Source organism: Lytechinus variegatus, chromosome 9, assembly GCF_018143015.1.
Source record: "Lytechinus variegatus isolate NC3 chromosome 9, Lvar_3.0, whole genome shotgun sequence".
NCBI classification, from domain to species: Eukaryota; Metazoa; Echinodermata; class Echinoidea; order Temnopleuroida; family Toxopneustidae; genus Lytechinus; species Lytechinus variegatus.
The window spans coordinates 26014502-26030286 of record NC_054748.1 but is presented as its reverse complement, the minus strand read 5'-3'; the positions used below and the strand labels follow the sequence as shown (position 1 = coordinate 26030286).

Genomic DNA, 15785 nt, shown 5'->3' with positions numbered 1-15785 from the left:
TCTTTGTTGAAGAAAAAAGTTATTTGGAAGGCGTACTTGTGTTTAATGATACATGTAGAAAGTAGCAAACAATAGGTTGATCTAGTGAAAATGTATTTAAACTCTACGTGATGCACGTAGATTTAAGATAACAAAAACAGGGAAGAATTTCTTAATTTATTATGGTTTGTTTGTGTAGATGTAATGAAATATTTGGCTTTTAATAGTTACATCTTATTGTGAAAATCTTGAGCAATGAACTTTATAGACTTGTTACAAATTTAATTTGTAGTTGATCGTAAAACTAGTCATATTAGGAATTGTATTTTGATAAGATAAATTATTGATTAATTAACCCACTACAGTGGGATTTTATTGATATAGCTTCTATAAGCTTCAGTATCGATTGTTCATACCTTGGTCACATTTGTTCTAAGGCAGCCGTACGGCGAGTCGAAAACAGCCGTTTTAACATTTTATTTTGGTACCAGCTACATATAGGTGGTTTGAATAAAAATGAATAAAACGACTGTTTTCGACTCGCCGTACGGCCGCCGTAGAACAAATGTGACCAAGGTATAACCCGTTTATAATCGGTTATGTAGTTGTTGATCCCGTAATCGCATGGAGAAGATGAAATATAGATTTATGATGCGACTTACAAGAATATTTAAAATAAACGAGTGTCATCATAATATCTTGCTGCAAGGTCATTGAAAAAAACTTTTGATCACAACACAATGGAAAACTTTACCTCAATGTCGAAATTTTAAATACCTTCAACCTGAAAGTACACATTTTCAATATCCCCTACCAACGCAGAAGGACTCGCACGATCGTGCTCCAAAATTGTTCGACTGTACTCAATTTTGTTTAATTAGATTATCTCCGTTTCTTTAGAAGGGGAAGATCATGGTCCCGTAACACAAAGGTTAGCAATTAACCGTACGCTTGATTTTATGATTGATTGTACATTGTAGTTAATGGAATCAATTGTAGAAAAAGTGTTAGACGATCATTGCTCAGCTTTGTGGTACGGGCCCCTGATCATGTGGATTTTTAAAAAAAATCCTTATTCTTTATAGGTAAGTTTGTCTTCCATAGATTGTACTCTTTTAATTCATCATGGATTTTTTTTTATTTGTTTGTAAAAGATTGTGCCATTCAGTCTCTGGCCTTAAATAAATTTTATGGTAGCTCATTTCTTCCTCTTGCTTGTAACTTTACATAAATCAAAACGTTTTGAGTCTTCGATTGCACGGGTTTATGGCATTGGACAGGCTTGCAGACAACTATCGACAACCCGCAAAAGTTTCGTTATCTGGTAGAACTCCACTCAGCTTGACTCAGTCTGTCAACAACTTTGCAGAGGTCCAATGGGGCCCCGTTTCATAAAACTTATTACAACCACAAATTTGCAATAGCAGTTAAAAGCTACTGAAATCCTTCATTCTGATTGGCTGGTGATAAATTGTTATAGAAATTGTGAATTTGTTATTATAACAAGTGTTTATGAAACGGGGGCCCAGGGCATGTTTCATAAAGAGTTACGACCATCGTAACTTTTCCATTATGGAAATTACCATGGAAACCTTGATTTTTATTGGCTTTTTGATTTTAGAGTCGGGCTGCCATAATTGCAAAGTCACATTAGTTGCAACTCTTCATGAAATGGGTCCAAGTTTAGAAATCGAAGATTAAATGCTCGGTGTTGTTGTCAGGAGCACAATTTAACTGCTTTTTCGAGCCTTAACACCCAATCTGATTTTTCAAATATTACCACAAACGCTTTGCTATTCATCCCAGGACCGGGTGTATTTTCGGCTTTGGTGCTATGCCAAAACCAAAAGGTAAACATCGAAAATGAAATACCCAGTGACAAGACCCGTTATCATTCCCGTTCCATCTTGAATTTCACTCAATTTCCTGTTAAGGTAGATACTAATCTGCAAATTGAATTTATGAGCTATCATACCAGTGTCTTTCTGTTTTGTGATTAATGAAATGTTAATCGATTTGATTTGTAATCTCTATTTTCTTTTAAGATAGGCTTATAAGTAATTTGGTTATTCGAGCTGGCAATCGAATTTAGTGGCTATAATATCATTATTTATTTTGTTTTTTCTAACCTATCAAATATGAATTGATGGAATTTCTAATCTCTTATTATTATTTTTAAGATAGGCCTATCATACCATGCGTCCGAGAAACAAGGAAACCGGGATTCCCATGTCTTTTTTCTCTAAAGGCAAATAAACGATATTTCATTTATAAAGTCAAATAATTCAATTAATCTTCTTTATTTTGATATCTGACATGAGACGAACACTTCACGCATTAATGAGCAAGACGAGTTTGAAATTTTAATGTTTCAACCAGGTTGTGCAGAAAAACGGGACACGATTGGTTCGAGAGGCAACGGTCGTGCTTATATTTGACTCATTAGCATTTCCTTTGTATTCTTTGAGATTCTCTCGCTCTTCCCTGAAATGACCGATCCCTGAAATGAGAGTGGATTCAGCTCCATACGCGAGTTCATGCGCAAATCGTTTCTGATATGCCTCAATATTTGTATGTAATCTGCCATGCGTGAACGATAATTGCTTAGCTTTTGGTTTCAAATTCGAGATGGGATTGCACTCTTGCCTCGAGTATCAAATTTGTAGTAAAAAAAATGTGTTTAATACCGGTGAAATCTATCTCTGAAAACGGGTTTCCTTTTTTGTGGGACGCACTGTATATTTCAGCTGCCAATTGAATTGTTTTAGCTATCACATCATTATCTAAATTATTTGGTTATTAATCAAATTCCGCAGCACCTGATACCATTATCTATTTTAATTCTGTATAAATATATATCATTTGTACGTGTTTGAACTTATCAACAGTAAGTGTTTATCATAATACCTGTCAAAAATGTAAGGGATTTTATGACACATTAAGTTATTTCAACCTCAACAATGATACTGTATACTATGTCAATACAAATTGTAATTTTTGTCAGCTGCTCTATTTTTATTCAAGAAAATAAACTTTTGTATTGGAAATAGATGACTTTATCTGAGCTTCATTGAAAACATCCAACCCTCGATGTAACGATTGGATATTCAATTCTTTCATTTTGGGGTTGAGACTTGCTACCTCAGTCTCATTTTCCCTACGTCAGCCGTACAGCAAGTCGAAAACAGTCGGGGTTTTTTTTCATTTCATTTAAACCACCTATATTTAGCTGGTACAAACAAATGCTAAAACAGCCGTTTTCTACTAGCCGTAGGGGAAATATGACTGATGTATTAGGATACGCAATCTCTGTTTAGATCTTTGGAAATTTGACTTCTGTTGCCCCCAAAAAACTTAGGAGGCGTGTTCGAATGTATCTTTAGATATGTGATGCAGTTGTTTGCTTATTGAACAGATACACCTTGATCTACACATGCACTTGCAGGGCTCATTTACTTTCTTCAATTACAATTAATGTTCAATTAAATTATTTTTTTCAATTACAATTACCAATTACTTTTGTCGATTTGAATTACAATTTAAATTACTTTCTATAAAAGTCATAAATGAAATCAATTTATACTCTGTATGTACTAGCACAACCTATTTTAACAAAAGGTATAATTATGTTAAAGAGCACAGATTCTGGCTATTACACTCTTTTGATGCTAAAAAGTTCATGAAATTAAATCATAAATTAAGTAAGTTTATTGAATGAAATTAAAAGTAATTGACAGTAATTGAAGTCAATTACATTTTTTTCAATTAAAATTACAATTACTTTCCCTTTCAAACTTTCAATTACTAAAGAAATGTAATTAATTACGTAATTGATCAATTACCTTAAAGGTAAATGCTAGTTTTGGTAACGATATCAAAATGAGTTCGTACAGAATCCAATGAAATGACCACCAAAGTGTCTGTTTGTATAAATGAAACGCATGTGCCAAAGGATTCTGGAAGAAATTATGAAAATACTTACCTGATTTTCTTATTTACGAGATAACTCATACATCTACTTGATTTGCTAGTTCAGCCCTCTGGACTGCCATACCCGAATAGAACTCCCAAGGATTTAAAAAGCGCGAGCGCGCCCTCTCCCGTTCAGGCTTACTACCCATGATCACCGCGCAACTAGCGTCCATCTTCCTCACCTTTCGCAAGCCCATACGTTGAAACATGTTGCTACGCAAGGCGGAGGGTCGGTGGGAGGGTATCAAGTAGATGTATGAGTTATCTCGTAAATAAGAAAATCAGGTAAGTATTTTCATAATTTACTTCAATAACTCCATACATCTACTTGATTTGCTAGACCAGCACGGACTCAAACCGTAGGGAGGCATGTTTTCAATTGTAAGCCTAAGAAAATTTAAAAGAAAAAACAAAAACAACGAAATTTAGGGAGAGGGGAAAAAAGCCGCAGCTGCTTTAAGCGCCGAAGCAGCAAATCTCGCCTCGCTGGACGGAATGTCCTTCAAGTAGAAAGAAGTGAAGGAGTTAGTTGAGCGCCAAAAGGCGGCCCTCAAAAATGTCCTCGAGAGGAATGCCCTGTATACTCAGGAATACTAAGTATCATGGGCCCTCGGCCTAGTGTCAGGAGAACAACATCACCTGCTGACTAGAGCGTAAGAATCGAAATTTGTTGAAAATTTCAACAAGAATCGTGATCGGAAAACTGAAGCTTTTAAGGCTCAGTAAGTGATCAATCGACCAATCTGAGAAGGCGAGATATCTCAGAACCCCTACCGAAATTTAAGCGTGCCGCTTGCTAGTAACTAGCATGCGACTAGCAGGGCACTCGCTTAATAAGCGAGTGCATGCTAGCGAACAGTCCCTGCTCGCTAAAAGATCGCTTAACTATTACTCTGCACGCATATCACACGCTTAATAAGCTAACCGCATGCTAGTTACTAGCATGCCGCAAGCTTGCGCAAGCTAGTCGCACGCTTCCCGCAAGCTTGGAAATTTCTGTAGGGGAAGCCTCCGCGTGGGAGAAAGCGCCCAGAATTCGATATCTGTCTCAAATGCGTGAGGGCAGAAATCTGCAGAATTCTGATAGAGAGCTGTGGTAAAAAGTTACTAGCGGTCCGAAGGGGACCAGGAACGACGGAGAGTAGGGATTTAGGAAGAAAACCACTCGTAAGGCAGACAAGGGTCGAGAAAGCGACTGAGTGCCATCCTGTTAATAAGGAATGCCGCGGACATGTTGCCTATGTAGAATAGAGCAGTCTGGTCAAAACAGCTCAACCGGGCGTGTCAGGGATACAGCGCGGTACACACATCACGACAAAAGTGTGTTAGACCGAGTGATCGAGAGAGAACTCAGGATCCCCTTTCTCCCATACTGATTGAAGCACCCATCTGAGGGTGCAGTGCCCGCGGTGGAAGAGGTGGCTTGGCTCAAGCCACCATCGCCGAGAGAGCCCGTGAGGCTAGGCTGCGATGGCTGTCCGCTGGGCGGGGGAATCCCTAGCAGCAGCAAGTGTACGCCAGAGGGAGCTGGCGAAAAAAAATCTGTCACGATATTACGTGTAAACGACCATCAAGAGATGCTCTAAACGAACAGACATCGCCAGATATGATACCTCAACCGTTACATTCCCAACGGAATCGAATGAGGTAGCAACGGCCCTGTCCTATCAAGTTAGGGACGGAAACTGGCTAAGAGTGTCGAAGTCCTCGCTTGAAGAAACAAGCGAAGGAGACTTGAGGAAGTAATCACAAAATTTCCATCAGTCTGCGGTGAGAACCAGTTGTTTATGAAAACAGACACAAGGCCTGTTTCTCAGGTGATCGTAAGAGCGAGCACCGCCGGCGCCGGTTGCGGCAGCGTGGAACAGTCCGATATCGGTAAGATAAGGAGCTCCAAAAAGCTGCGGGGGGGCGGCAAAAATGACGCCCTAAGCAGCGGGGGATGAGAATCTAAATTTCTAAAAGAAGAACTCCAGTGAAGTAAATCACTTACATGGAGAGGCTCATCCACAGTCGGCCCGAGAGAAGGCGGGTCGTAGTGATCGTGGTTAGGAAGGCATAAGCATACATCCATCCACTGTTACATCATCCTCGGTCGTGCGGTGACCCTGGCCACATGCCTTGCATGGAAGGAGGATGAAAGCAGCATGCGGGGCGACTCGAGTGTGCCGTGAAAAAATTTCTAAGAAAGAAGCCGATTCGACTAACGGGCACGGTAAAGACATCCACCGTAGACCACTCCGCACAAGGAGGGAGCGGCGGAGACGCCCGCAAGATTGACCCACATAGAGGGCAGTCTATAAGATAGACAGTTAGAGCTCGACCGATGGTCTGGCGGTGTACAGTTTGGTGTGAACTCGCCGACCCGGTACGGTGGGTGTGCCCAGAAAGTAGGCATAGAATACCGACAGAGAATCCTGGGGCTTTAAACAAGTTTGAACGCACGTACATAGCCAACAATCTCATGAGATGTACGGCGGTTACTTTCCTCCGAGATGATGTTTACCCAACCGGGAAAGACTCGGGGAACAGCTGTGAATGTCAACAGGAGGGATATCTAGCATATGAAAAGCTGATTCCTTCCACGTATTCGGTGCGGGTGCTGCCGGCGGTGTCCGGGGGGACGACCGGTGATGGCAGCTCGGGCAGGGTTCGTACGAGCCGCCCGAATACGAGACAAATAGGTTAACATAACCATAATGCACCGGGTGGTGAAGGCATAGCGATTATTAAGCACAGGAGAACTTTTAATCGCCGTGACATTCAGATCCGATATACATACTCATAAGCTCGGAGAGCTATGAGATAGTGAGACATACCGCTGAGCGGTGATGGTGCTCATATCAGAGTCGCCCTCTCTTCAGCGGCGATCGCTGGAGAACGGGTGTCTGTACTATAGCCCTGACTCTGGCGTTGCAAGGGTAGGAGCTAAGTAAGACAGGGCACCCTTACTTTCGAATAGAAAGTGAGGTTCAGGCCAGAAAAGCGACGGTCCCGTCGCCTGGGCGGACGGTCCGCGGACGTGATAGGTTGTCCTCTCAAAGCAGCCAAACATTCTCACGAGAGAAGTGCGGCATGCGGTATGTAAGAGATTCATACCTCCAATCTACGGGCCCGCTTAGGGGGAAGAATGGAGAGAGTTACCGCTGAAGGAGTCGTCGCCGTATGTGAGCTTGACGTAGAGGGCGAATTCGGGAGTACCTGCATAATAATCGCCCCCCCCCCTGCCTCTGCCTTCTCGCTAGCCTCGAGAGGCTTGAAAATTTCGAGACGGCGGCGCCGGAGCCTGGCGCTTCCGGGCAGCAGCAGAGCGGGGGTGGGTTTACACCCACGGAGCTGGCGGCTTCCTCGTCGTAGGAGCCGCCTCGTCTAGAGCGACCCCGTCACTCTCCGAGACCCCCAATTCGGCCGATTGAGCTCGGAGCGCCTGAAGAGGCGGGGCGAGAAAATATGGACTCCCTTGCTTCATCAATACCCCCGCTCGGAGGGTAGATGTGAGGTAGATACTTGTCAAGCAGCGCCTGAGCGCTTACTGAAAAGTCGCCCGCGGGATAGGGGTTGTCCTCGTAAAGGGAGTCTCGCTCTATGGACTGAACCGGGAGGTTGTCCAGTAAGCGCCGGGGTGGCCCCGCGTGTCGGCTGGGACACGTGCTCTGAGATCGACGAAAATGCTGGAAAGCACACGCGATCTTGGGGCACCCGGTTAGTCGGTGCACTGGCTGGCGATTTAACAGAATCGCTCGAGGATTTCCCGGGTGTCTGGTGGTTATTGCCCACTTGTCTCGCTTGATGCTCAGGGGCATCAGCGGGGTGAGTAGACGTCGAGGGTGGGGTGAACCCGCACTACTCGAAAGCAGAATGTAGCAGCATGAATAGCTGTGACATCTGACCACCGACACAAGGGTCTGAAGGAGGGACGCCCATGGCAACAGGGCTGGCCGACCTCACCTTCGACCTCTTCTTCTTCGCGGCCTCCGCCGGTGTGGCCGGGGCAGAAGAAGGCACAAGAGGCACGGGTGATTTCTTACGATTTGCCGCCCCTGGCAGGGCGGCCGTCAACAACGAAACTTCACCCGAATCTGACGGGGTCAGATTGTGGTCACAGTCTGATGTGTGACGCCTCTCGCGGTAGCAGAATGTAGCAGCATGAATAGCTGTAACATCTGACCACCGACACAAGGGTCTGAAGGAGGAACGCCCATGGCAGCAGGGCTGGCCAACCTCTCCTTCGACCTCTTCTTCTTCTTCTCTTTCTGCGGGCTCCGCCGGCGTGGCCGGGGCAGAAGAAGGCATGAGAGGCACGGGTGATTTCTTACGATTTGCCGCCCCTGGCAGGGCGGCCGCCGACAATGAAACTTCACCCGAATCTGACGGGGTCAGATTGTGGTCACAGCCCGATGTGTGACGCCTCTCGCGGTAGCAGAATATAGCAGCATAACATGTATGACTGTAACATCTGGCCACCGATAAGAGGGTCTGAAGGAGGAATGCCCATGGCAACAGGGCTGGCCGACCTCTCCTTCGACCTCTTCTTCTTCTTCTTATTTTGCGGGCTCCGCCGGCGTGGCCGGAGCAGAAGAAGGCACAAGAGGCACGGGTGATCTCTTACGATTTGCCGCCCCTGGCAGGGCGGCCGCCAACAACGAAACTTCACCCGAATCTGACGGGGTCAGATTGTGGTCACGATCAGATTGTGGTTACAGTCTGTGTGACGCCTCTCGCGGTCAGGGGCTGGGCGATCTCTCCCGATGCTGTCAACGGAGGACGACTTATACGGCAGAGATCCTGACCTGTGCCGGGGGGAGAGAACCGCACTCTCCCTCCGGACTTCTGGTGACCCGGTAGCCGGTGGGTCGCATAGCCCTATGGGTGCTGCGGCGGCAGGACCTAGTTTAGGCTTGGAAGCCTTGGCTACCACTTTTTCCTTTGTCCGAGACCGTGGCACCACAGTCTCGGCCTTCCTTCTCTTAGCATCCGACCGCAAATTCGGAATGCTGATCGACGCACCCTCATACTCACCGCCGCTGGGCGCTCACCGCGGCGTCCCTCCTGCTCGCCTGGAGGCGGCCGACTTCTGTAACTTGCAATCGGGACGGTCCCCGTGGAGGGCACCAGGTCCTCCTTTTTTTTTACAAAGATCTCGCTTAGATTAAAAGTGGAGACCGGAGTGGTCTTTCCCTCCTCCTAAAAGGAGTTTGTTTGAGCAAACAGAACAAAACAAGAGGGGAGGGGTAGGGAGGAAGAAGAACCTAAGAATAGTTTAGGTATCTGCCTGTAAGAAAATAAAAAGGAGGTCGGAGACTTTGAAAAAAGAAACTCCTACAAGGTTCCCCTACTATATTCTCTTTTTTTGTGCCCGAAGGAAAAATTCGAAACAAAAATTCAAAAATGAATGCAAGTTCAGAAGAGAACGAAGTTTCCACCTGCGAAGAAACACAAAAACAAGCATTTCAGAGCAGGAAGAAAAGGGATTGAGAGACAAATAATTCCTAGATAAGAGAAATTTTACGATAATTTCCAAGAGGAAAAAAAAGTAACCTCCTGTGGAAAGGTAAAGAAATTCAGAACAGGAGGAAGGAGGAACGTCTCTAGTAACGATTCCAAGAGGAAGAACGACACAGTAAATCCTCAAAGGGAATCGTAGAGCCCGCCTGTCGAAATAAAAAAATATATAAGACTAGGAGGGAAGAGGGAATTGAACGAAGAAAACAATTCCGGGACAGGTAAAAAAAAAATTCTAACAGGAAGGAGACCCCACCTGTAAAGAACAAAAATTTTTTTTTTTTTTTAGGGGGGATTGAATAACCAAACAATCATCAGGTATAATTGCGTAAGCCGAATTAAACAATCCCCGAAGCGTCTGTGAATAAAATATTAATCAAGAATTTTATTCAGAACAGAAAGGAAAAGGAATTGAGCTTTAGGATCCGCCTGTGAATAAAATATCAATCAAGAAATTTATTCAGAACAGAAGGAAAAGGAATTGAGCTTTAAGATCCGCCTGTGAATAAAATATCAATTAAGAAATTTATTCAGAACAGAAAAGAAAGAGAATTGAAGAATTAATCAATCAATAATCAATCGAAAATCTTAATAAATCAATTCCAGAAAGCAAGGAAGGAACAGAGTTGAAGATCCCAACCTGCAAAAAGAAATAACAATAACACCCTCGACAACAAAGTGTAGAGGCTGTCTAGAATTTAATTCAAAAACGGCACCAAAAGCCACCACGCTTTGAACGTGAAGAACAATAACCATGACAGGTGGTGAAGGCTTGCTGCCACGTAGGCAGGCCAAGCCCGGTGCCTCGCGAACGCGCTAGCGATGCGGCGCGACGAGAACTCAAACGTTAGAAAAACAATTTAAGTGTCATCAAAAACACGTCTAAAAAGTCACGCCAAGTGTAAATTCTGAACACAATCTTACACACAAATGGAAAGATTGAAATTAAAAGGGAGAATGCACCACAGATAAGCGAAAATAATATACCAAAGCTCAAAAAGATTTGAGCTCTTAGGAGACTTATCTGAGCACGTCTTGACAGGTGGCTTGCCGAAAGCAAAAGAGGAAGATGGACGCTAGTTGCGCGGTGATCATGGGTAGTAAGCCTGAACGGGAGAGGGCGCGCTCGCGCTTTTTAAATCCTTGGGAGTTCTATTCGGGTATGGCAGTCCAGAGGGCTGAACTAGCAAATCAAGTAGATGTATGGAGTTATTGAAGTAAATTGTGTAATTGCTGAGAAATCAGCAAATAAGCACAGGATTCGGGTAGGGCGTCGGGCCCGACGCTCTAAGCAATAATTATACATTGTCCCACGTGCGCTTATCTGTGTTTGGGATCTTCGGCGTGAACATTTTTCAGCGTAGATTTCAAGATTTAACAAAGTTCAGTTAATGTAACTGTACCAGACCTAGATCATCGATGATATACTGACAATTAAGCCCTGTTTTACAGACTTTCTCATGAAATCAGTGTTTACTGCAACTACTGGAATTTCTCTTTAAAATTAAGCCCAACCCTGCTAGGGAGGAACCATTACAGAACAATAACCAAAGAGTGATCACTCAGAGGAAAATAGAAGGCGGGCCTCCTGCAGGAACGGACCCTGATTGAAACTTTGGATCAATGAGTGTGTCTCCACGAAGACTAGCACATACAAAATTTGCTGTTTCAATTGTAGAGCTCACTTGCAAAAGGGGTTAGGTCAATTTTTCATCAAATTTGATTTTTATGTCACAATGTATAGATTTTTAGTAGCTCCATATGATACCAATTAAAAGTTGAAATTTCCATTAAAAAGTGAACTAAAATGGCAAAGAAAAATCACTTTTTTTCAAAAGGGGTTAGGTCCATTTCAGTTTGGTTGCAAAACGGATTAGATACACACATAAAGGTTTTGGAAAAGAATATCTTAACAAATATGAAGAGAGGTAGATTTCTTTTATACCCAATTTTATGTTCTCATGGTTGGGTATCATGAAAATTCTGTTTTACATGAGAAAATTGCAATATGGGAGAATTAAAAAATGATTTTCTTGGACTGGAACTAACCCCTTTTCCAACCAAACTCTTCTGAAGAACTCATTTGTCAAAAGGGGTCAGGTCCATTTTTCATGATTCTAATGTTTTCTAAATTTTCAGTCGCTCTGATGATACCAAAGAAAATGTTAAATTCAGATGAAAACGTGAATGAAAGTGGCAAAGAAATTTTTTTTTTTTAATCAAGAGATTGGATTCATTTCAGATTGCTTGCAAAAGGGGTTAGGTCGACAATAATCTTTTAAAAATATTTAGAAAATTTTTTAAGACAGGTAGATTTCTTTTATACCAAATTTTATGTTCACATGATAGTGTAGTACATCTTGACAATTCAGTTTCTCTTAAGAATCGTGCAATAAGTGAGAATAAAAACATGTTTTTTCTCTTAATGGTCCAAAGTGGACCTAACCCCTTTAGCAACTAAACTTCAATTCCTTAGCGAGAGGGCACTCAGCACACAAGGCATGAGTAGGCTGCACATTCAGACCCGTAACTCCACTGAAGGGTTTGCCCAGCAGACTAGGCCTCCTTCCATTGATTATCAAAGTCTGTGATTTAATTTTGATGCTATCAGAAAAGACTTTCAAGTCCGTTTTTCTTTTCTTTCCTGCCACATTCTATTTGTTCCCCTTTCATGCATGCAAGGAATGAGGCACCAGGGACAGGTGCCTCCTTACCACTGAGCACTGGTGTAGAGATGGGGAATGGGCTTGGGGACTCTTCCCCCCCCCCCCAATGAAGTTCCACCACCAAGAAAAGGAAAGGAAATGTGTGAAATATGTGTTAAATGTTATGCCAAAATCTATCACAAAATTTGGAAAAATCTTTACAAATGACCAAAGTTTCACTTGCAGGTTTCTGAAAAGGATTTGCCACATATGAAGCCATGTAGTGTCCCATCAAAATTTTTGGCTCATTCCATTACTACCAACTATATAGATATGCCACGTAAAGAAATATGCATGCCTACTTTCTGTCAAACTAAGGTCTTGCTTATACTATTTCAGTCATGACACTGCTACAAATGGACACAAAACACAAGGTGATATGAGAGAATAGTACATTTAATAATGGTTCATTTTTAGAGTGGCTTGATTGCACACACAGGCCACTGAAATGTTTCAAATTAATTCTTGCCTCTTTGTGTTAAACACAGTACCAGGAAAAAGTAACATCCAGATTAAAGTGTGAAAAATGCTTCAATCTTAATTAAAATGAGTAATATGGGCTCTGTGAACATTACATTTGACATTACTTTTTAATGGTTGCAATATTGGTCGAGTCCATCAAGTGCTAAAAAGAGATTTTGGTTCTAAGAGTCTACTGTGGTAACAACATAATGTGTTTAGTATGGTGTCCACTCTGGTTGATCTACTAGGGTAATGAAGCAGGTGCTTTAATAGGGTGTTTATTTTTAAGATTTGTAGGTGTAAACTTGCTCATCATCAATCTAGTGTCCTGCCTTGTGGTTAGGTGGTGTAAATATCAGGTTCCCTATTAAGCTTCTTAAGCCTCTGGTGATAACACCATAGGCTTTGCTGTGTCAATCCAGCCACATAGAGTGTACACATTTGGTGCTGGCAGTTATGGTCTAGTGTACCAAAAAAGATAAGTAGTTAACTCGGTGCAGGTAAGTATACTGTATCGATCAGGTGTTATCGGATAATATGCTCCAATGAATCCAGTGCTAGCAATTGCACTGTATATCAGTCCACTCCAAGTGCAATAATCATGCAATCAGGTGCTTACATCTAATTTCCAGTGTTTGTTTGGTATCTATCCAATGTCCTAGTGTATAAATCTGGTGTTAATGGGGAGGTTCCAGTGTATCAATCGGGTGCTAGCAGGTAGGTTCCGGTGTATTAATTCTTGTCGAGTCTTTCAGTCCACTGTCGCACATGTCTTCCCACGTTTCCACATGAACAGATCCACCTGAAACAATATATTATCATTACTGTTATTCATATTGTTATATGATATTCTTATATGATTATTCTAATTTGTATGAGTACTTATACTGCAAATACCCAATTAGGGAAAAATCGTTTACAATGAATTACTTGTCTGGAATTACATAATCTTTCAAAACTACCAACTATGCAAGAGATGGGTTTTATAATTCCTCTCTGAAAATGCCTTTCTTCTAGAATATGAAAGATCTCAATGTATATTAGATTGGCTAGTAAACGTCAATTTTATCCCAAGCTATCAAAGGCCATGGCAGTTGACGCCCTGTTCAATGACCCCAATGCCTTTCCCATTGGCCATGCAGATTCGTTGTGCATTTTTTTGGCCCCATCTGTACTGTAATACAGATATATGCAACCTTGCCCTTGAAATAGTGAAGGCCTACCATTTTGTCTTTGGTATTGGTTTATCTTTCAAAATAGGTTTTGCCTTTGACACTATCATTTCCACAAGTCATCATCTTTTATCTTTTTAAAAGCATTTACATTTTATTATTTGTTTCATTAATTGTAATAACATTTGTGAAAACAGAAAGTTGAACTGAAAATTGCAAAAAAAAGATTGTCAATATGACATTTTCAAAATTTGTTGCATAAAAGATACCGTTATGGTAGAATTGGCTTTCAATGGTAACATTTCTGGACAGCCAATCAACTATAAAGGATTCCATTGCAAGTTATCACTGGATGTGAAAGTTACCCTAGTAGTAACTTTAATGCAACAGTGCCAAGGAAGAGGCACAACTTAAAGCCACAGGCCCCCCCCCCCACACATACACACACACACGATGTCAAAACCTACCAATGTTGACGATTTTTAGAAGCCTCGAATAGATGTCATGTTTCGGGAATGGGTCGACAGCCACGGCTATGAAGAGTTGTTCATACTCGATATCGTCAGAAGCACGGTACTCCTCGTCCTGCAGACTGATAATCTCTACCGATCGGACGCCATGGTGGGGGATCTCGTAGAACTTGACAAAACCAGCAGAACCTGCAAAATATGATGTGAATTTAGTTTCATTTATAGACCAATTTGAATGATTTCATATTAACTAAACAGGGTACCGTATTAGTTTATTTCCAATTGGTCTAATACCAGTTTGTCCAATTAAAGCCAACTTGTCTACTATCATTTGATCTACCATCAGTTTGTCCACTATCCACATGGTCTAACTCCCATTTCGTCTAATAACCAGTTGGTCCAATAGCCATTTTGTCATATACCATTCGGTCTAATTGGGCAAAATGAAAAGAAAGTGGGTAAAGCACCAACTGGTTACGAGACAAAATGGTCATAGTCGAACTGATGACTGGATGAAGTGATTATGGGAATAAATGGCTGTTAGATGAAATGTTGAAGGACGGAATGGCATAAGACTAAATGAAGCTAGATCGTGCGATGAGTGGACGAGTTGGCAATAGACAAATCAGCAGTTAACCTAGTCAATGTCAGTACAATTATACCAGGGGACCCTGCAGAAGAGTGTGGGTGATGGTGACACATGTTTGTGGGTGATCAGAATATGGCAGGTATGTGGTGGAGGGTGACTTTATGGTTCGTGAGTGAGAGTAAGATGTAGAATGAGGATGAGAATGCGGATGAGTGTGTGGGTGAGGGTGAATGTGAGAATGAAGGTGAGGGTGACTGTAGTTTGTGTGTGCGGGTGATTAGGATTATTGGTGGATGTAAAGGTGATAATGCAGATGAGGGTGATTGTCAGCTTTATTTTGGTTTGAGGGCGAGAATGAGGACCTGAATGTGGATGAGGGTGCCTAACATTTTTGAGGTTATCTATGTTTGTGGGAGAGTGTAGGGGTGATAATGTGGGCGGCAATGACTGAGATTTGTGTGCAAGGATGATGACGTGTGTCACGATGACTGTGAGTGAAGGTGCAAACAAGGACGGGAGGTGGCTGAGGTTTGTCGGTATGTGGATGCTGGTGATTGAGCTTTGTGGGTGTGAGAATGAGGATGAAAATGTGGGTGAGGGTGCTTGAGGTTTGTGTGTGAGGGTAGCTATAAGGTTTGTGGGTGAGTAATAAGGTGAAATGTGGATGAGGGTGTCTGTGAGCTTTGTGTATGTGCGAAGGTCAGAAAGATGACAAGAATGTGGGTGAGGGTGCCTGAAATTTGTGTGTGAGGGTAGCTATAAGGTTTGTGGGTGAGTGTTAAGGTGAAATGTGGATGAGGGTGTCTGTGAGCTTTGTGTATGTGCGAAGGTCAGAAAGGGGGCAAGAATGTGGGTGAGGGTGCCTGAAATTTGTGTGTGAGGTGAACTTTAAGATTTGTTGGTGAGTGTTAAGGTGAAATGTGGATGAGGGTGT

At 42.5% G+C, this 15785-nt stretch overlaps 1 protein-coding gene across 1 annotated transcript in view; it reads right to left on the bottom strand.

The window, feature by feature from the left end:
* Positions 1-12538: 12538 nt before the first annotated feature.
* Positions 12539-15785, bottom strand: part of LOC121421557 — a 75191-nt gene continuing 71944 nt past the window's right edge. Inside the window, exons 47-48 of the mRNA XM_041616302.1 lie at positions 14260-14451; positions 12539-13422 (exon numbers count right to left, since the gene is read on the bottom strand). Coding sequence (XP_041472236.1) covers positions 13331-13422; positions 14260-14451 — 284 coding nt within the window. The 3' untranslated portion in view covers positions 12539-13330. The remainder of the gene's footprint in view (positions 13423-14259; positions 14452-15785) is intronic.